Here is a 21459-nt window from a genome sequence, read left to right as displayed (position 1 = left end):
TTTTAATGAACAAATCACCATACTTCCAGCATCCAGAGAATTTATGCAAATTTATGTCTGATTCTCCTTTTAAATCCTCTAGTTGGATAGATTTCAATTGCAGTAATAAAAAGCAAAACGTTGATGTATTGCATCATGTAGGAGAGATGTGTGAAAGCTTCAGCCAGAAAACATTTGATGACACTATCAGAACTGATCCTTTGTGCAAACATTTGAACTCTGGCTAGTATCTTGTTCACTTGCACAAATACAATTGAATTTTTCTTTATATTTGTTCTCTGGATGTGGGCATCGCTGGCAAGGCCGCATTTATTGCCTATTGCTAGTTGCCCTGAGAAGAGGGCAGGTCTTCTCTTTGAACTGCTGCAGTCCTTTTGATGATGGTGCTCCGATAATGGTGTTTGGTAGGGAATTCCAGAATATTGAACTGATGACGATGAAGGATCAATGATAAATGTCCATTCGGGATGGTGTGTGACTTGGAGGAGAACTTGGAAGTGATGGTGTTTCCACGGCATTACTGTTTTTGTCCTTCTCAATGGTAGAGATTGCTGGGGAGCTGAACTGGACCAGCCATATTAAGACAGTGCTGTCGAAGTAATCTTGGTGAGTTGCCCCAGTGCATTGTGTAGACGCTGCAGCCGTGTGTTGAATTGATATTGAGCCGTGTGGCAGGGGCATCGATCAAATGAACTGCCCTGTCCTGGATGGCATCAAGCCTCTTGAGTGTTGTCGCGGCTGCATCCATCCAGGCGAGTGATGAGTATTCCATCAGACTTCTAAATGAGCCTTCTAGATGGTGGCTAGGTTTTGAGGGGTCGGGGGATAAGGCACACATTGATGAGTACACAGTCTCTACCCTGCAGTTGTAGCCATGGTATTGATATGGCTGGTCCAGTTCAGCTTCTGGTCAGTCGTGACCCTCAAGATGTTAGCATTGGGGGACTCGGCGACAGTGTGCTGTCAGAGGCAACAGGGTCGTGGCTGGACTGTCTCTTGTTTGAGATGGTCATTATCTAGCACTTGGATGGAACAAATGTTACCTGCTACTTGTTAGACCAAGTCTGGATGTTATCCAGGTCCTGCTGCAGGCTGGATTGTGCTGCTTCATTATCAGAGGAGCTGTGAATGGAACTGAACACGGGAAACATCAGCAAGCAGCCCCATAACTGACCTAATGACGGACGGGCAGTCATTGATGACTGGCCTTTGACAACCACGACTATCTTCCTTTTCGACAGATGATTCTGACCACTGGAGGGTTTTTCCTTTGACCCCCATAGACTTCAACTTTGCTAGGGCCCCTTGGTGCCATACTCAGTAAAATGCTACCTTGATGTCAAGGGCAACAATTGCCTCACCTCTCCTCTGGCATTCAGCTCTTGCATCCATACTTGGATCAAGGCTGTGATGAGGTCTGCAGTGGAGTGGTTCGGACGGAACCCAAACTGAATGTCAGTGTCGTTTGATGGTACTATTGATGACTCTTTCCATCACTTTACTGATGATTGGGAGGAGGCTGATGGGGTGGTAATTGGTTGGGCTAGATTTATCCTTTTGTGTGGATTGGACATACCTGGGCAATCTTCTATATTGTTGGGTGGATGCCAATGTCATAACTGTACTGGAATAACTTGGCCAGGGGAGCAGCTGGCACTGATAATTAGGTCTTCAGCACGACAGCCGGAATGTTGTCAGGGCCCCTGGCTTTTCCTGTGTCCACTGCACTTAGCCACTTAGTAGTATCATGTGGAGTGAGCCGAATTGCTGGATGTTGGTATCTATGATGGTGGAGATCTCAGGAGGAGGCCAAGTAGGATCATCCACTTGACTCTTTTGGCTGAAGACACTTGCAAACATTTTAGCCCTATCTCTCGGCTTACATGCTGGGCTCCAGCATGAGCCTTCTCCTTCTGTTAGTTGCCTGCTTGTCCACCACCATTCTTGACTGGATGCGATAGGTTCACAGAGCTTTGCTCTGATCTGTTGACTGTGGTTGTGGGATTGCTTAGCTCTCAATAGCCTCCTCCTTTTGGTGTTTAGTATGCAGGTAGGAACGGTAGCAAAGTTGTTATGTTGCTGGACTAGTAATCCAGAGGCCTGGACTAATAATTCGGAGTCATGAGTTCAAATCCCGCCATGGCAGCTGGGGAATTTAAATTCAATTAATTAAATAAAATCTGGAATTAAAAAAACTAGTACCAGTAATGGTGGCCATGAAACTACCGGATTGTCGTAAAAACCCATCTGGTTCACTAATGTCCTTTAGGGAAGGAAACCTGCCATCCTTACCCGGTCTGGCTTCAGACCCACAGCAATGTGGTTGATTCTTAATTGCCCTCTGAAATGGCCTAGCAAGCCATCAGTTGTAAAATCTCGCAAAAAAAAGTCATAATAAGAATAAAACTGGACGGACCACCCGGCATCGGACCACTAGGCACCGGACACGACAAAGGAAAACCAAGCCCAGTCGACCTTGCAAAGTCCTCCTCGCTAACATTGCGGGACTTGGGAGAGCTGTCCCACAGACTAGTCAAGCAACAGCCTGACATAGCCATACTCACAGAATCATACCTTTCAGCCAATATCCCAGACTCTTCCATCACCATCTCTGTCCCACCGGCAGGACAGACCCACCAGAGGTGGCGGTACAGTGATATATAGTCAGGAGGGAGTGGCCCTGGGAGTCCTCAACATTGACTCCGGACCCCATGAAATCTCATGGCATCAGGTCAAACATGGGCAAGGAAACCTCCTGCTGATTAGCACCTACCGCCCTCCCTCAGCTGATGAATCAGTCCTCCTCCATGTTGAGCACTACTTGGAGGAAGCACTGAGGGTAGCAAGGGCACAGAATGTACTTTGGGTGGGGGACTTCAATGTCCATCACCAAGAGTGGCTCGGTAGCACCACTACTGACCGAGCTGGCTGAGTCCTGAAGGACATTGCTGCCAGACTGGGCCTGTGGCAGGTGGTGAACGAACCAACATGAGGGAGAAACCTGCTTGACCTCGTCCTCAGCAATCTACCTGTCGCAGATGCATCTGTCCATGACGGTATTGGTAGGAGTGACCACTGCACAGTCCTCGTTGAGAACAGACCTAGCAACTCAAAACTGGGCAACCATGAGGGTCATCAGCCGCAGCAGAATTGTATTCCAGCTCAATCTGTAACTTCGTGGCCCGGCATATTCCTCACTCAACCATTACCAACAAACCAGGTGATCAACCCTGGTTCAATGAGGAATGTAGAAGAGCATGCCAGGAGCAGCACCAGGCGTAGCTAAAAATGAGGTGCCAACCTGGTGAAGCTACAACTCAGGACTGCATGCTAAACAGCGGAAGCAACATGCTATAGACAGAGCTATGCGATTCCACAACCAATGGATCAGATCAAAGCTCTGCAGTCCTGCCACATCCAGTTGTGAATGGTGGTGGACAGTTGAACAACAACGGGAGGAGGAGGCTCTGTAAACATCCCCATCCTCAATGATGGCAGAGTCCAGCACGTGAGTGCAAAAGACAAAGCTGAAGTGTTTGCAACCATCTTCAGCCTGAAGTGCCGAGTGGATGATCCATCTCTGCCTCCTCCCGATATCCCCACCATCACAGAAGACAGTCTTCAGCCAATTTGATTCACTCTACGTGATATCAAGAAACGGCTGAGTGCACTGGATACAGCAAAGGCTATGGGCCCCGACAGCATCTCGGCTGTAGTGCTGAAGTCTTGTGCTCCAGAACTAGCCGCGCCTCTAGCCAAACTGTTCCAGTACAGCTACAACACGGGCATCTACCTGACAATGTGGAAGATTGCCCAGTTATGTCCTGTCCACAAAAAGCAGGACAAATCCAAGTCGGCCAATTATCGCCCCATCAGCCTACTCTCAGTCATCAGTAAAGTGATGGAAGGTGTCGTCGACAGTGCTATCAAGCGGCACTTACTCACCAATAACCTGCTCACCGATGCTCAGTTTGGGTTCCGCCAGGACCACTCAACTCCAGACCTCATTACAGCCTTGGTCCAAACATGGACAAAAGAGCTGAATTCCAGAGGTGAGGTGAGAGTGACTGCCCTCGACCTCAAGGCAGCATTTGACCGAGTGTGGCACCAAGGAGCCCTCGTAAAATTAAAGTCAATTAGAATCGTGGAAAAGTCTTCAGTGGCTGGAGTCATACCGAGCACAAAGAAAGATGGTAGTGGTTGTTGGAGGCCAATCATCTCAGCCCCAGGACATTGCTTCAGGAGTTCCTCAGGGCAGTGTCCTTGGCCTAACCATCTTCAGCTGCTTCATCAATGACCTTCCCTCCATCATAAGGTCAGAAATGGGGATGTTCGCTGACGATTGCACAGTGTTCAGTTGCATTCGCAACCCCTCAGATAATGAAGCAGTCCGTGCCCGCATGCAGAAAGACCTGGACAACATCCAGGCTTGGGCTGATAAGTGGCAAGTAACATTCGCGCCAGGCAATGACCATCTCCAACAAGAGAGAGCCTAATCACCTTCCCTTGACATTCAACGGCACTACCGTCACCGAATCCCCCACCATCAACATCCTGGGGGTCACCATTGACCAGAAACTTAACTGGACCAGCCACATAAATACTGTGGCTACAAGAGCAGGTCAGAGGCTGGGTATTCTGCAGCAAGTGACTCACCTCCTGACTCCCCAAAGCCTTTCCACCATCTACAAGGCACAAGTCAGGAGTGTGATGGAATGCTCTCCACTTACCTGGATGAGTGCAGCTCCAACAACACTCAAGAAGCTCGACACCATCCAGGACAAAGCTGCCCCTTCTACACTTTGCATTGAACCAGTGTTGATCTGCTGGATTGTTGGTGATCATCGAGTAAGGGATGTGCCAGGCTCTGAAGTTACAGATTGTGGTGGTAAGGTAGTATTTCTGCTGCTGGCCCATGGCACTTCTTGGATACCCAATTTTGAGCTGCTGGATCTGTTCTTAGTCTGTCCCACTTCGCACGATGTAGTGCCACAGTGCACAACAGAGGATGTCTTCACAGCGGAGACAACACTGTGCAGTGGTCACTTCTACCAAGTGCACAGAAGTTTCTGCAACATTGTTAGGTTGGTGAGGGTGAGATCAAGTAGGTTACTTCCTCGTGTTGGTTCTCTCATCACATGATGTAGGCCCAGCCTAAAAGCTGGGTCCTCAAGCGTTCAGCCAGCTTGGTCAATTGCTAACTCACTCTTGATGGTGGACATTGAAATTCCCAACCAGAATACATTCTATACCCTTGCATCCCTCAGAGCTTCCTATAAGGGATATCCTATAAGGCATATTCAACATGGACGAATAATAAATCATAGTTTGAGGGGTCAGCAGGCGGTGATCAGCAGGCCTTTGTCTTGACCTTGTTTGACTTGAATCCATGAGACCTCATGGGGTCTGGTGTTAATGTTAATGGTTCCCAGGGCCACTGTGCTCCCACCTCTAGAATATTGATGGAGGAATTTGGAATGTTGCCTGATAGATATAATTATGTATGTATGACTATGATAGGTTGTTTCTCTGGAGGACTTTGCTTTAGTCCTATCCTGATACGATGCCTGGATCATTGCCAATAGGAACTTTGTAGTGTAAGCCAATTCAGAGGGCATTGAAAGTCAGTAATGCAGCACTGCAGTTTCATGTAGGGAAACCTGGGTAGATGTGACTAGACAATTTGGAAGCTTTTATGGTTATTTTTCTGGTGCTGGTCCACAAATTACAAGATTTATTAAATTCAGTTTCACAATTTGCCATGGTGAAATTTGAACTCATGACCTCTGGGTTGCTAGTCCAGTACCATGATCACTAGGCTACCATACCCATGGGTATCTCTGTACTTCCTGGATGTCTTACTTTGAGAATTAAAATAAGATCTTCAGGAAACAGTGACTTGGAAACTTAAAAAAAAAATTCCATGTCACAATGTCAAAGCTGAAGCTGAAAACCTTTATAAACCTCAGTAAAACTCCAAAAGATTGTGAGAAGGTGGCAGAGGCATTTTGAAAGCTAATTGGAATTTGCTTGGATGTGATTAGCATAGCATAAGGCTGGAGCTTGAATTGGTGCATCCACTGGGTTGCTAACCATTTACTTTAGCTATATCAGATGGATCTCTGAGGAAGACAAATAAATCAGCTGTTATAAGAAGATTGCAAAGAATGTCTGGCCTGGAGACTCACTTCCAGAGCCATCTGCCTGTATAATTGATGGCATGAGGCTTGACAGACGTTGAAAGGAAATCACAGGAATGTTGCAGATCTAGTATCTAATATTTTTCTCAACTATGGTTCAAATAGAAAAAGGATTGATACATTTGACGTCTGCAGAGAAGAATCTATCAAACAGGTAGTTGGGAAAGTATGCAATCAATTCAAGAATATAGCCCCATATTACAAAGTCCAACAGGGAGGCAATTTCTCACAAGCTCTAGTGACAAGGAAATCTCATCAAATTCTAGTTTAGACAGTGCTAGTACCCTAATGATAGAGGAAAACTATGGGAAGGATTTGTTTATATTTGACAATACCTCCTAAAAGATTACTCACAGCAATGAGCTGAGCTCCTTCAGCTCAGTGGAGGAGCTGAAAGGGACAATGACAACAATAACTTGCATTTATATAGCACCTTCTAACATAGTAAAACATCCCAAGGCACTTCACAGGAGTGTATTCAGACAAAAATTGACACCAAGCCAAAGGAGGAGATATTAGGGTGAATGACTAAAAGCTTGGTTAGAGAGGTAGGTTTTAACGAGCGTCTTAAAGGAGGAGAGAGAGGCGGAAAGGTTTTGGGAAGGAATTCCAGAGCTTAGGGCCTATATGGCTGAAGGTACAACCGCCACTGGTCGGGTGAACGGAGTGGAGGATGCACAACAAAAACGAGTAGGCCATTCATCCCTTCGAGCCTGTTCCGCCATTCAATGAGATCATGGCTGATCTGTATCTAACTCGATCTACCCGTCTTGGCTCCATATCCCTTAATACCCCTGGCTAGCAAAGATCTTATTGATCTCAAATTTAAAATTATTAGTTGAGCTAGCATCTGCTTTTTGCAGGAGAGAGTTCCACACTTTTACCACCTTTTGCGTAAAGAAGTGTTTGATAACTTCTCTGCTGAATGGCCTGGCACTTATTTTAATGTCCCCTTGTTCTAGGCTCCCCCACCAGCGGAAAAAGTTTCCCTCCATCTACCCTATCAATTCCTTTCAAAATCCTAAAAACCTCAACCAAATCACCCCCTAACCTTCTATTTTCCAGGGACTACAAGCTTAGTTTATGTAACCTCTCCTCGTAATCTAATGCTTGGAGCCCTGGTGACAGTCTGGTGAATCTGCGCTGCACTCCTTCCAAGGCCAATATTTCCTTTCTAAGGTGCGGTGCCCAGACTGCACACAGTATTCCAGATATATAACCAGGGTTTTGTATAGCTGTGGCAAAACCTCCTCCCATTTATATTCCAGCCCTGTAGTTATAAAGGCTAACATTCCAGTAACCTTTTTGATTAATTTTTGTACCTGGAGTGTCACCTGTGGTTCAGTGGGTAGCACTCTCGCTTCTGAGTCAGAAGGTTGTGGGTTCAAGCCCCACTCCAGAGACTTGAGCACAAAATCTAGGCTGATACTCCCAGTGCAGTACTGAGGGAGCGCTGCACTGTCAGAGGTGTTATCTTTCGGATGACACATGCCCCACCATCAACATCCTGGGGGTCACCATTGACCGGAAACCTAACCTCAAATATCTGAGATGAGGAGGAATTTCTTCACTCAGAGGGTTGTGAATCTTTGGAATTCTGTAACCCAGAGGGCTGTAGATGCTAAGTCATTGAATATATTCAAGGCTGAGATGGATAGATTTTTGTACTCTAGGGGAATCTAGGGATATGGGGATCGGGCAGGAAAGTGGAGTTGAGGTTGAAGATAAGCCATGATCTGATTGAATGGCGGAACAGAATCGAGGGGCCGTATGGCCTAGCCCTGCTCCTATTTCGTCTGTTCTTATGTTCTTCATGAGTGGTGTTGGAGCTGCACTCACCCAGGCAAGTGGAGAGTATTCCATTACACTCCTGACTTTTGTGCCTTGTAGATGGTGGAAAGGCTTTTGGGAGTCAGGAGGTGAGTTACTCGCCACAGAATACCCAGCCTCTGACCTGCTCTTGTAGCCACAGTATTTATGTGACTGGTCCAGTTAGGTTTCTGGCCAATGTTGATTTTGGGGGATTCGGCGATGGTAATGCCATTGAATGACATGGGGAGGTGGTTAGACTCTCTCTTGTTGGAGATGGTCGTTGCCTGGCACTTATCAGGCACGAATGTTACTTGCCACTTATCAGCCCAACCCTGGATGTTATCCAGGTCTTGCTGCATGCGGGCACGGACTGCTTCATTATCTGAGGGGTTGCAAATGGAACTGAACATTATGTACTGAACACTGAGTGAACATCCCCATTTCTGATCTTATGATGGAGGGAAGGTCATTGATGAAGCAGCTGAAGATGGTTGGGCCTGGGACACTGCCCTAAGTACTCGTGCAGCGATGACCTGGGGCTGAAATGATAGGCCTCCCAACAACCACTAACATCTTCCTTTGTGCTAGGTATGACTCCCAGCCACTGGAGAGTTTTCCCCCTGATTCCCATTGACTTCAGTTTTAATAGGACTTCTTGATGCCACACTAGGTCAAAGGCTGCCTTGATGTCAAGGGCAATCACTCTCACCTCACCTGGTATTCAGCACTTTTGTCCATGTTTGGACCAAGGTAGTAATGAGGTCTGGAGCCGAGTGATCCTGGCAGAACCCAAACTGAGCATCGGTGAGCAGGTTATTGGTGAGTAAGTGTTGCTTGATGGCACTGTCGACCACATCTTCTATCACTTTGCTGATTGAGAGTAGACTGATGGGGCGGTAATTGGCCGGATTGGATTTGTCCTGTTTTTTGTGGACAGAATGTACCTTCAACACTACAGCCAGGATTTGGCAGGGCCCATAGCTTTTGCTGTATCCAGTGCACTCAGCCATTTCTTGATAACACGTGGAGTGAATCAAATTGGCTGAAGACTGGCTTCTATGATGGTGGGGATCTCGGGAGGAGGCCAAGATAGATATCCATTCGGCACTTCTGGCTGAAGATGGTTGCAAATGCTTCAGCCTTGTCTTTTGCACTCACGTGCTGGGCTCTGCCATCATTGAGGATGGGGATGTTTACAGAGCCTCCTCCTCCCGTTAGTTGTTTAATTGTCCACCACTATTCACGACTGGGTGTGGCAGGACTGCAGAACTTTGATCTGATCCATTGGTTGTGGAATCTCTTCGCTCTGTCTATAGCATGTTGCTTCCGCTGTTTAGCACGCATGTAGTCCTGTGTTGCAGCTTCACCAGGTTGGCACCTTATTTTTTGGTACGCCCGGTGCTGCTCCTGGCATGCTCTTCTCCACTCCTCATTGAACCAGGGTTGATCCCCTGGCTTGTTGGTAATGGTGGAGTGAGGGATATGCCGGGCCATAAGGTTACAGATTGTGGTGGAATACAATTCCGCTGCTGCTGATGGCCCACAGCGCCTCATGGATGCCCAGTTTTGAGCTGCTCGATCTGTTCTGAATCTATACCATTTAGCACAGTGGTAGTGCCACATAACACTGTGTTGGACATGGTTAAGTGGTAGCACTCTCACCTCTAAGTCAAAAGGTCATGGGGTCAAGTCCCAATTTGGAGGCTAAATCACATAATCTAGGCTGACAGTTCATTGCAGTATCAGAGGTTCCATCTTTCAGATGAGAGATTAGATGTCTGCCCCCTCAGGTGGCCGTGGAAGATTCCATGGCATAGAGGAGTTCTCCTGGTTTCCTGGCAACATTGTTCCCTTAATCACCAAAATATGACAATTATATTAAACTACAAGCCATAATTCCTGGTCTCTCCTACAGACTAGTCGGCGGGTTTATGATTTTGTATATTTGACCATGTTATATTTCAGATCTTTTTATAGCAAATTTATTACAGGATATAATCTGTACAGATATGTCCTGCATCCTGTTTGCATTTTTAGTATGTTTGTGTTCAAATATATTTTTTCATTAGTTTTCTTCCAGTACAATATGTTGGGGTGTAATACTGTTTAAAATTAATTTTTACAGATTCCAAATGTGTTTCTAGTCAGCTTAACTGATACTCCTACACACCAAAATTAAGTGAAATATGTAAATTAAAGATGAGAGTGGAACAGAATTCCAAATTTCAAGTCCTCCAAATTTTACTCTGGTTGGATAATTTGGGCTCAGGTTCTCTCCATTTAAAAAGGAGTACAAAGTAACAACATATCGATGTTACAATGATGTTATGGGGCTAAAACTGGCTTAAAATTCCAGTCAAGGCAAATCTTACCCAGACTAATTCAAATCTACTTTGTACATGTATTAGGCACAAAGTCCTTCATCAGACTTTTGTTTCACACTGTTTATTTCTAAGTGATGTAGTGCATTTCAATATTTATAATATGAACAAAGGTTAGTGATTTGAGTAAAATTCTTGAATCTTAATTTAATTGTCCTACAATTAATTTTTGTCTTATTTCAGCTTTACAAGCATGTTGTGCAGATTGTAGAGAAATTTATCAAAAAGGTGAGAAACATTCTTGAATTATTATTTTTCTTGAAGTAGGATAGTTAATTAGGAGCAATAAATATTTACATTTTTGTCTTTAAATCTGTTGGATGGATAATTAAGCAATAATTTTGCCTTTATGACTGTTAATCTTGCAGTGCAAACCAGAATTTAAAGTTCCTGGATTGTATGTTATCGATTCTATTGTTCGTCAATCTCGTCATCAGTTTGGAGCAGAAAAAGATGTTTTTGGGCCACGGTTCAGTAAAAATATTACCGCGACATTCCAGTATTTGTATAAATGTCCATCTGATGAGAAGGTAAGAACAATAGCCAGGCAGCAAATACTTTTAAGTTTACTATAGTTTGAGGTGGGTTGATGATACTGGGGAAAGTTTTGTTTGGGGGTTCCTGTAAAATCGATTTTTTTTTTTGAAGTTACACTTCACTGTTGCCGTTAAGCTTTCAGTGACATGATAATGGAGAGTGGGTAAAATGTTCAAGCTATGTCAGTTGGAGCTGTGAAAAACGCCTTGCGGCACAGTCAAGAGATTTTGTCTTTCCAAACTTGGGCTGTGTCTGAAGAGAGCATTTTAAGTAGTATAAAACTAGGATGAAGTACTATTGGTTTCAAGTCTATCATGGGTGAGGGAGTAATTAGAGGTAATGAATTAAGAGTATCACACAATTCTGGACTGTATTAACACATGTGCAGTGTATTGGATTAAATTTCTTCAGAGATTTCTGACAAATGGTAATCAAAATTGTTAACCTTTTCATGACAATGTGCAGGAATCATCACCACTCCCAGTTTTACTTCGGTTCAGTCATAAATTTAATGGGATTTTTATTTTGGAAACAACAGTACCAGACATTTAGTATTCCAAAAAGCTATAAATGTTTTCAACCAGCAATAATGCAACATATTTCACTACCTGAATTCGAAATTACAAATTTAGCATAATGAGAAATTTGTAGGTTGGCCCAAGAATACTGTGGATGCCAACGTGGTGAACGCGTGGAAAGAAGAATAGAACACCATGTTAGTTACATTATATTGCCTATAACTGTACACATCAGCGCAAAGAATCAGTATTTGTTTTTTGTTCAAACAGAGTAAGATAGTTCGTGTATTGAACCTGTGGCAAAAGAATTGTGTTTTCAAGATCGAAGTTATACAGCCATTATTAGACATGGCAGTCGGGGCAACTGCAACTGCTGCTCCACCTGCACTGGAAAATGCTGCTAATAATACAAGTAAGTATAAGTTTGTTGTTGAATGGTTTGTTGGGTTTTAAAAAAAAGTGTAATATAATTACGGCAGCATAGTGGAGCATGAATTGTTAGCTTCATAACTGATTGGTTCTTAGGCTCAATTCGCAGGATAGTTTGATACTTGAATCAGTCAGCCTCCATTGTAATGAGCTTTTTCAATTCTTGACAGGGCCATTAGATGAAAGCCATTAAGATTAAAACCATCTTCTTGATAGATGGAAAGCTTGGCATTGGCCAGTTGGCAGCACTTTTAAACCTGCCATATAGCAGCGTTGATATATAGAATAGACCGTAGTCTTGCTGGATGAAACCATGTGTACAAAAGCACTTTTGTAAAGTGGAGTAAAATATGTTATTCGTCAAGCAAATTGAGAATTTATTTCTTCCATTGATACATAAGCAGTCACTTGTATACTGATGTACAAGTAAGGTTATTTTTAAGTTTTCCAAAGGCTTATGTGTTATACAGTCACATGTTCACACAAATAAATGAGTGCTTTGATAGATGTAATGTTATTTTCCGAACAGTTAGAAAACTTCTCTTTTTTTGTAGTCCTGTAATTGAGGGGTATTGTATTTCCACTTTTGGTATCGGATGTTAGCATTAAGAACATCCAAACAGGTACAGGAAAGGTTGGGTACACAATTAAACTGACTTGAATGTGCCTTTATTCTTCCCCCTCCCCCAACTCAGGAGAGCAATCTTTATTGTGCCAATGTAAATTTTATATGATATCCTCCCTTTTGGGTTGCCAGAGTGAAATTGCTGATTACAGAAAGTTGTGCAGTGGGCTGGAAACTGACTTGACCACCGAAACTCATTTTGCTTAAGCCCATATCAGTCAGTAGAGAAACATTTTCCTTCCTGACTCACTCTGCCACCGACTTCCTTGGAAAAAAATTTCTACATGCATTTTAAAATAAATGAAAAAACTTAGCCAGCACTTTCACCCCCCCCCACCCTCTCCACCCATCATTTCCCCTCCTCTCCTGGAGGAGTTTCATCAGTGCTGGTTACCTTTTGGTACCATGCCCATGTGATAATTTTTAATTCATGAACCCATCTAGTGAGTGCCAGCAAGCTTTATGATTGCGGGAGGTATCGCATCTAAGACCAGTCCTGTCCGTAACCAGATGTTCACATCCTGCAGGAGTTACTGAATAGTGATTAGGAACGAGAACTTGGCATATTTTTTCCTTATCTAATCCAGGGATGGTGGGGCCAGTTGTAGCATCCCAACTGCCACCCTCCTTGAAATCAACTAATTCAAACACAGATTGGGGATTGAACCTGGGAACTCTATGGTCTGTGCAGCTTAACTACTCAGTGCCGTAACCAGATGCCTGAGCCATTGAGAGAGGAATCTTGACTTTTTGAATGCAAGGTTATTTTGTGTTATGTGGAAGAACAAGATTTTATGATAAAGGTTGCATTTCTTTAGTCTACTTGCTTTTCAACAATATAATATTAACTGAATGAATGCTGCAGAAGAATATGGTTCAGTTATATATAAGTGTGTATTTTAATCTTTTCCAGGTCCCCCTGTTGCTCCTCCCACTTCTGCACAAATTCCTCAGATTACTTCTGATTCTTTGTCTGCAATACACCAACAGCTACCCAACTCTGATGCATTTGTAGCAGTAGCTCAGCTTTTTCAATCAACACAAGGAGCACAGGTAAAAATAATATTGATACACAATGTTCACATTCTGAGCAATATGGTAGTACATTGAATTATGTACTATACTGTCACATAATTAAATATAAGGCCGATATTCCAATATGTTGCTAATGCATATTGCTATGAGGTGGGGAGAGGCAGGTTCAGTTCACCACCTTAACTGTGCTGAGTGGGAAGGTACTCGGTGGAGGCTTTTCATCTCCCAGCATTCACCTAATCAGTACTTGGGGAGAAAATCAAACAGTCTGTTTTGATAAATTATGAGTAAAATCTGGAGTTCAAAATGGCAGTTATTACATTTGATTTGCAAGATTTCACCTTTTGTGATCTTAATAGCAAAACGTCAGATTCCTTTAGAACAATAGTAAACAAAGACTTTCACTGTTTTTCAAGATTTTTTGTATCGGTAAAAGTTGTATACGTGTATTTGTTCTTGCTGCATCATTTTTTAAAAATTTAAGTTAAACAAATATATAGCTGCATGTACAAAAACAAATTGAAGGATTAACTGTGTCTTCTGGTTTTACCAGTGGCTTTACGTTTGAGTTCCATTTTGTTCTGGAACCTGCAATGCTAATGTGGTAGATTTTTGTTTTAGGTGCGATTCTGATTATGCTGAACTTTGTTTTTTTACATTAGATACAGCAGATATTACAGAACTTCCAGCAGGCTCCAAAGCCACAATCTCCAGTAGTAGACAACAGCATAATGTCCCAAGTGGAGGCCTTAACAGCTCAGTTGAAGCCACCCAGTGCACAGCCTCCAGAGCAGAAGGCTGCCTTTGACAAGGTACGCAGAAGCAGCTCAAGAACACTGCAAATCAAAATGTTATTCTGTTAGAGTACTTTAAAGATGCTCAAAGAACCAAATAACATTCAAAATCATCTCACACATTCTACAATTTAGTAGCCTGATCACATTTGTAGAAGCGGTTGCTCAATGTAGAATAGCTCTACTTTAGGGATTTTCCCCATACTTGAGACCAAAAGGAAATTCTGACAAGTTGTTCATGTTAATTTTACTACAGAAGTTGCTTGACCGTTTTGATTATGATGATGAGCCAGAACAAGTAGATGATGTGAAGAAGGAAGAGTCTACTCCACCTCCTGCTCAGACTTCATTGTAAGTACCAATGAACCTGTTGGACTGAAGCCATCCTGCTTCAAGATTACCTTTTACTTAAAACAAAAATCTGACATATTTTGCGAAATTAGTTAAATTACTTGAATTGGACTTGAAGTAACTTCTGTACTTTTTCACCATTATGGGTATTGTAATACTGCTTGCATTACTAATGAAGTTTATTGAAAACAGTTGCAAGATGTTCATTTTATGATTAATACAGTTCATTGTGTTTCAGGAAATTCTATGCATACTCTGGGTATTTTTAATGAACTTGCTAATTTGAATTAATTTTTTAATATTTTACCTGCTTAATGTTAGTGGCTACTCTGGAGAAGGTATACAACCACCTATGTATCAGCAGCTTGGGATTCGACTGCCAAATATGGAACAATTTCAGCAGACTTTGATGGGACTCCAGCAGGAGACATTGCAACAGCAGGTTAGTGGATGCAATGAGTTTAAAATCCCATGCAGCTCATCAGCAACCTGAAATAAGAATGTTTTTCAGTCAAATATTTATATATATTGGCTGCCACATTAAGATATACCGATATGCTAGTATTATGAGCATTAATGAATAAAATTTGGATTATACTAACGCAGAATAGGTAGACCAGCTTACCATACGGACTGCAGCAGTTCAAGAAGGCAGCTCACTACCACCTTCTCAAGGGCAATTAGGGATGGGCAATAAATGCTGGCCTTGCCAGCAACGCCCACATCCCATGAACGAATAAAAAAAAGTCTTCCCTATTTTAAACAATACTAACCTCCACATTCATGAGCTCTCTTCTGACCAAAACCCAAATATCTAGTGGTTGCAAGTATTGGTACTTAACCAAACTGTACACAAACAACTTCACACACTGCTCTTTTTCCGTCACTGTGAATGAAAGAACAAATGGAAGTAATCCTCAAGTGAGTTATATAACATGGAAGGGAGTGGTTAATTGACATGTGTAAAGCATGTTGAACATAGTAACATTTCAAAGAGGAGAATCCCTTTTATTTCCCTCCCTTGATGAAGATTTGAAGAATGTGTGGAGAATAATATCATTTGAATAATAAGGCAGGCAATCTTTACTTACTTTCAGATGTAGTGTTCAGTGCTCTGAATTAAGATGTTCTTCCTGCTCTCCTGCCCCTTTACAGTGGTGTTTTTTCAGTAACCTCCTAGACATTTTGATTTAGTAGAATGGTTTATGTTTTTTGAAAATTAGTTATAAAAATGCATACACAGAGAAAAGGGACATTTTTGGTTTGATGAAATAAAATATTTACCACACAAATCAACCCTTTTCACATTTCTGTTGAGTTCTTCATGAGTCACCAGATGGTTGAAAGGAGAACATTGGCATGTGGTATTCTTCTTGTGAAGAGAAGGTAAAATTATTTTGTTGCATCACAAAAATGCCTTAAAGGATTAGGTGCATCTGATCCTTCATTGATTGATCAGGTAGGTGACTGGTCTATGGTATGGGAAGTATGCCATTAATTTGAGGCTTGTTGCTATAGCCAAAAGGAGAGCAATCTGTTGTTTTCAAAAAGGTAGTTTTGTTTGTTGTTTAAAACACTTTATTATATGCACAGTAAGAAGGGTTTTTCCCTCCCCTGTAACTAAGATGAATTGAAGCTGACCTGTGAATAAGGTGGCATTCCAGAAGCAGTGAGGATAGATCACATGAGTTCTGGCTGTAGAGCCTTCTAAAGGGTCAGCCATCTGCTAATTTTCTCTCTTGCTCACCTTGCCTTACCCATGGTATGTGGGTAAGTATCTTTCACTCCAAGATCGCATTGTAAATCTAATATGATAGAGTTTTCCTTTAGTACCAAACAGTGGTACATTCAGAACAAGTTTGCATTTTTCCTGCTGTGTTAAAAAAATTACAGATACTAATTTATCCTATTTTATTTAAGATGCCGCCACCTCCCAATGGACAGTTACCAACATATGGGATGGTTCCTGTTCATCCTTATGCAGCTATGCCTCAGCCCGTTATGCCTCCAGCGCCACCTATACAGCCTGTTTTTCAGCAAGACTACCATACTCCAAGTGAACCACAACAGCAACAGGTGAGTTTTCAGATAATTAATGATTGTAATGTTGCGATGTATGATTCACTTTAGTGGTCATAACTTAATGGTCATATGTTTGTGTTTTGAAGGAAGTAGATATGGAGATTGAAAAACCTGACACACATGAAACAAAACGTCGTAGTATTGAAAATAGGAGATCACGCACTCGATCTGGATCAAGGTTAGTAATGCAGAAAAAAATAGGAGAACTGTGCATCATGTACTTGCAATATATGTATTTACTTGAAACACCTTGGGCCACGTTTTGCTGGAGCGGGTTATTCGTTGGACTTACAATTGCACGTTTAGATTTTAAATATTTTTGCCCACATAGTTGTTGGAAGTGTGAGCTGATAACAGCGCTGTGAGGGCAACGAGGTATCTGGGACCTTGGTGAACAATGGAACAAACAAGGTATCTCCTTAACGAATGAGATTAAAGGGTTGAGAAATAAACAAAGGACTGAGAAGGAGGGTAAATTAGAGTGGGTGAATTCAATATCAAATCAGGTACAGAAAGAGAAATAGAGAGGAAAAATAATTTGGATTAAGAGAGAGAGAAAAGATTACAAAGGAAAAGTAAGAAAAAAAAATTAAAATCTGACATTTTTAAAATCTCCTAAAACAATTCGCAACCTGAAGGAATGAGACTTCACACTCATTGTTTACTTTCTCAGCAAAATAGGTTGATTGGCAGTCATTAACAATTATCACATCTTTAAAATGATGCTTACGCTGATAATTACAAGACTTAACTTTCTATGGCGAGCTTAACGGGCAATTAATGTGCAATGCAGCAACTTCATGAAAATCACGGGTAGGTTAAGCACGAGATGCCGTTTTTGCAAAGCTAGCAGCGGAATGGTGCAAATCGGCTAACAACTTGTGGCAATTTGCAATTCATGGGATGTCTTTTCCTCGCTACAAGTTGCTGATCGATTTGCACGTTAATAATGGCGTGCGTTGTTCACATGGTGTTTTTGTTTCAGCAAAATCCCCTTAAATTTATGAATTCAGTAAAACTGAACTGAAGTAAAATTGAGAGTGGTGAAAATTAATGTCAAGGAATTGAAATGCAAATATATATATATATAATATATATATATATATATACGTGATTTGGATGAGGGAACTAAATGTAACATTTCCAAGTTTGCAGACGACACAAAGCTGGGGTGGAATGTGAGCTGTGAGGAGGATGCAAAGAGGCTCCAATGTGATTTAGACAAGTTGGGTGAGTGGGCAAGAGCATGGCAGATGCAGTATAACGTGGATAAATGTGAGGTTATCCATTTTGGTTGTAAAAACAGAAAGGCAGATTATTATCTGAATGGTGATAGATTTGGGAAAAGGGGAGGTGCAACGAGACCTGGGTGTCCTTGTACACCAGTCGCTGAAAGCGAGCATTCAGGCACAGCAAGCAGTTAGGAAGGCGAATGGTATGTTGGCGTTTATTACAAGAGGATTTGAGTGCAGGAACAGCGATATCTTATTGCAGTTATACAGGGCCTTGGTGAGACCACATCTGGAGTATTGTGTGCAGTTTTGGTCTCCTTACCTGAGGAAGGATGTCCTTGCTATGGAGGGAGTGCAACGAAGGTTTACCAGACTGATTCCTGGGATGGCAGGACTGCGTATGAGGAGAGATTGGGTCAACTAGGCCTATATTCACGAGTTTAGAAGAATGAGAGGTGATCTCATCGAAACATATAAAATTCTAACAGGACTAGACAGACTAGATGCAGGGAGGATGTTCCCAATGGCTTGGGAGTCCAGAACCAGGGGTCACAGTCTCAGGATACGGGGTATGCCATTTAGAACCGAGATGAGGAGAAATTTCTTCACTCAGAGGGTGGTGAACCTGTGGAATTCTCTACCACAGAAGGCAGTGGAGGCCAAGTCATTAAATATATTCAAGAAAGAGATAGATATATTTCTTAATGCTAAAGGGATCAAGGGATATGGGGAAAAAGCGAGAACAGGGTACTGAGTTAGAAGATCAGCCACGATCATTTTGAATGGCAGAGCAGGCCCGACGGGCTGAATTGCCTACTCTTGCTCCTATTTTCTATGATTCTATGAATAGTAATGCTAAAATACAAACCTTGATATCTTCGTTGGGGGTGTAGGAGTGTTTTAGCTACCAAGCTGCATCATAGCTTCAACTCTCTTGTCATGCACTCTGGGAAATACACGCTGTTACTCAGCATTTTATTTACTGTAAATGCTGTTTATTCTCCCACTTCAAACATAAAACTTGACATGCAGCCACATTAACTACTCTGCTCTTTATTCAAATGAATGTTACATGGCCATAATTTTGGCATTTCAGACCTTCAACAATGTCTACCTTCTCATAGCCCGAATAAGAATGACTTACACAGCTGTATACCAGGTGATATTGTGGATGCTTGAAATACAATTGTCAAATGTAATTGCTGTAGATTTGATCATTCAAAAAATGAAAATGCTGACAATGCAACAAAAATGGCACTTGTTCATTGACTGTACACAGCTTCTTTCACCTGGCACCTGGGTTTGAATTCGTCGAGACCGATGTCTCCTGTTTATAATAGCTATAGGGGTCCTAGGTGAAATGAGTAATGGCAGTCTCAGTTTAGTTTCTGGTGAATGTGGGTATCTAGCACAGGCCTGTCTATAATTCACAGCACTGAGGTCCAATGTTGGCTAGTGTGTGGCAAATGGAAGAATTGACATTGGTGCGGTAGGAAGTACTGTTCTAATGTTGAAGGTTAAGCCATGTTGTTGGAACAAGTCAGTGATGGCATCCAGCCTGTGCTGCATCTATCGTAAGGGTGTTTGCCACTAACGGGGAAAACGTTTTTAGATTTAAAAGAAATCTTTTAACAGAGGATATAAAATTTTGACTATTAGTTTATCATTCTCATCTTCAGCATCCCATAGGATTAGCCCAGTCATCAATGCAGGAAACCTGTGCATCCCATCAGTGTAACAGCATGTATATTTGCATGTAAAAAAAGACAGCAACTTGGAACTCAGTAAAAATATTAAATTCAAAAAATAGAGATCTATTAAAATAATTGATACTTAAAGTATAGGCAGTTATAAAATTGTAAGAGCTGATGTGGAACACATTGCATTTGTTTCATTCTTCAAAAATTATCTCAGTTACTGGATATATAAAATGCATGTTTTCCTCAGATCACCAAAGAGGAGACGTTCTCGGTCTGGGTCTAGGTCACGAAGGTCAAGACATAAACGTTCTCGATCACGATCCAGAGAAAGACGTAGACACTCTCCTCGATCCCGATCTCAAGAAAGACGTGAAAGAGAAAAGGAAAGAGAACGCCGGCAAAAAGGACTCCCGCCAATTAAGTCTAAAATTGTTAGCGGTAGGTAGTTTGAATCTAGAAAAAAAGGCAGTGCTACAATACTATATCACATCTCATCCTATTTTTAAAGGAGCGCCCTGCCTTGGGCAGATTAGCAGAATTTTTATTCTGCTACTAACAAAAAGTAAGTATTGTGTATATAATTTTTACAATCAAAATGATATTAGTTTCTTAAATAAATTAGAAAGAGAGGGAATGCTCATACTATGCAGAGTTCCTCACTCATTTATCTTAAGAGGGTATTATCCTCCAACCAGGGAAAGTGTTTTATTTCCAAAATTCATGTGATATTCCTACTGTGTTCCCTCAGACCAAATCTATTACCAAAAATGTTCGCTCGTACTACTAAAATCAAACATTCTGAACGTATTTCATCATCTCTAGTTTGCAGCACAACACTCTGGATAGGACAACTGGACAAGAGAGCAACACAGCAGGATGTTGCAAATCTTCTGGAAGAGTTTGGCCAGATAGAATCTTTGAATGTAAGTATATTTTATCCCTAGGTGAAAATGATCTTGTCACATGGATCAAGTACTTGTCTTCACAGACTAGCTCAGTGTGTAAATGCTCTGCCTGCTCTGGAATTGAAGTATTCAGAACCGACAGCTCGCAGAGGAGCACCACAATCGATCTCCATGCCGATAGGCTAGGAAAGGGGGATAAAAATCAGCCATGGCTGCTGCCCTCACTCTTGCTGGAAGGTGGATATGTACGGACATTTAAATGAGACCAGAATTGGGTTTGACTGTGATGCCTGCTATAGTTGAAAAACTTGCTGCCACACACAATCTAGGTTCACATGTGAAGGATGAACACTTGAGAGTTGCTGGCATCTGTGCAACCGAAAGCATGGAACTTATTTAAGTGATGTTACCAGTGGGTTTAAGAGGATCAGGTGGGGGATAGTGTAATTTTAAAACTAAAATGTATTATTGAAAATTTGTTTTTGTGTTTGGCCCTGATCTAGCATAATTAGCATCAAAGAAAATTATACAATTTTTATAATATTGCTTAGAAATCATTACAAAAAGAACAGTTCTTTTTGCATTGTGCACTCACTAATTGGGACAACACTGCCAGATGCAGAGCAAGACATTACGATCTTAAGAAGAGCATCCCTACTGCAAAAGTGTGACAGTTCAATTTCCCATTTGTTTGTAGTTCTTAGTGAGATTGTCAATTTGGTGCTGAATTATGAGCAATTTTGCTGAATTCAAACCCTTGCACCAGAGACAATGTTGTAACTTGCTGCATTGTCCAGTCCCTTTGAAATCTAGTTTCTAATGTTTGCTTTCATTTTTTGTATCATTTCTAAATAGCTA

General features: G+C 41.9%; 1 protein-coding gene across 2 annotated transcripts in view; it reads left to right on the top strand.

Moving 5' to 3' along the window:
- Positions 1–21459, top strand: part of LOC137327208 (SR-related and CTD-associated factor 4-like) — a 98001-nt gene that overhangs the window by 51875 nt on the left and 24667 nt on the right. For both annotated transcript variants that reach the window (XM_067992776.1, XM_067992777.1), the window contains exons 3-13: positions 10577–10621; positions 10762–10923; positions 11719–11860; positions 13416–13555; positions 14200–14349; positions 14588–14682; positions 15004–15124; positions 16603–16758; positions 16851–16942; positions 19944–20134; positions 20519–20619. In XM_067992776.1, the coding sequence (XP_067848877.1) occupies positions 10577–10621; positions 10762–10923; positions 11719–11860; positions 13416–13555; positions 14200–14349; positions 14588–14682; positions 15004–15124; positions 16603–16758; positions 16851–16942; positions 19944–20134; positions 20519–20619 (1395 nt within the window). The remainder of the gene's footprint in view (positions 1–10576; positions 10622–10761; positions 10924–11718; positions 11861–13415; positions 13556–14199; positions 14350–14587; positions 14683–15003; positions 15125–16602; positions 16759–16850; positions 16943–19943; positions 20135–20518; positions 20620–21459) is intronic.

The sequence above is a fragment of the Heptranchias perlo genome, chromosome 11 (assembly GCF_035084215.1).
Source record: "Heptranchias perlo isolate sHepPer1 chromosome 11, sHepPer1.hap1, whole genome shotgun sequence".
NCBI classification, from domain to species: Eukaryota; Metazoa; Chordata; class Chondrichthyes; order Hexanchiformes; family Hexanchidae; genus Heptranchias; species Heptranchias perlo.
Note: the sequence above shows the minus strand (reverse complement) of the source record. Positions and strands in the feature narration are given on the sequence as shown.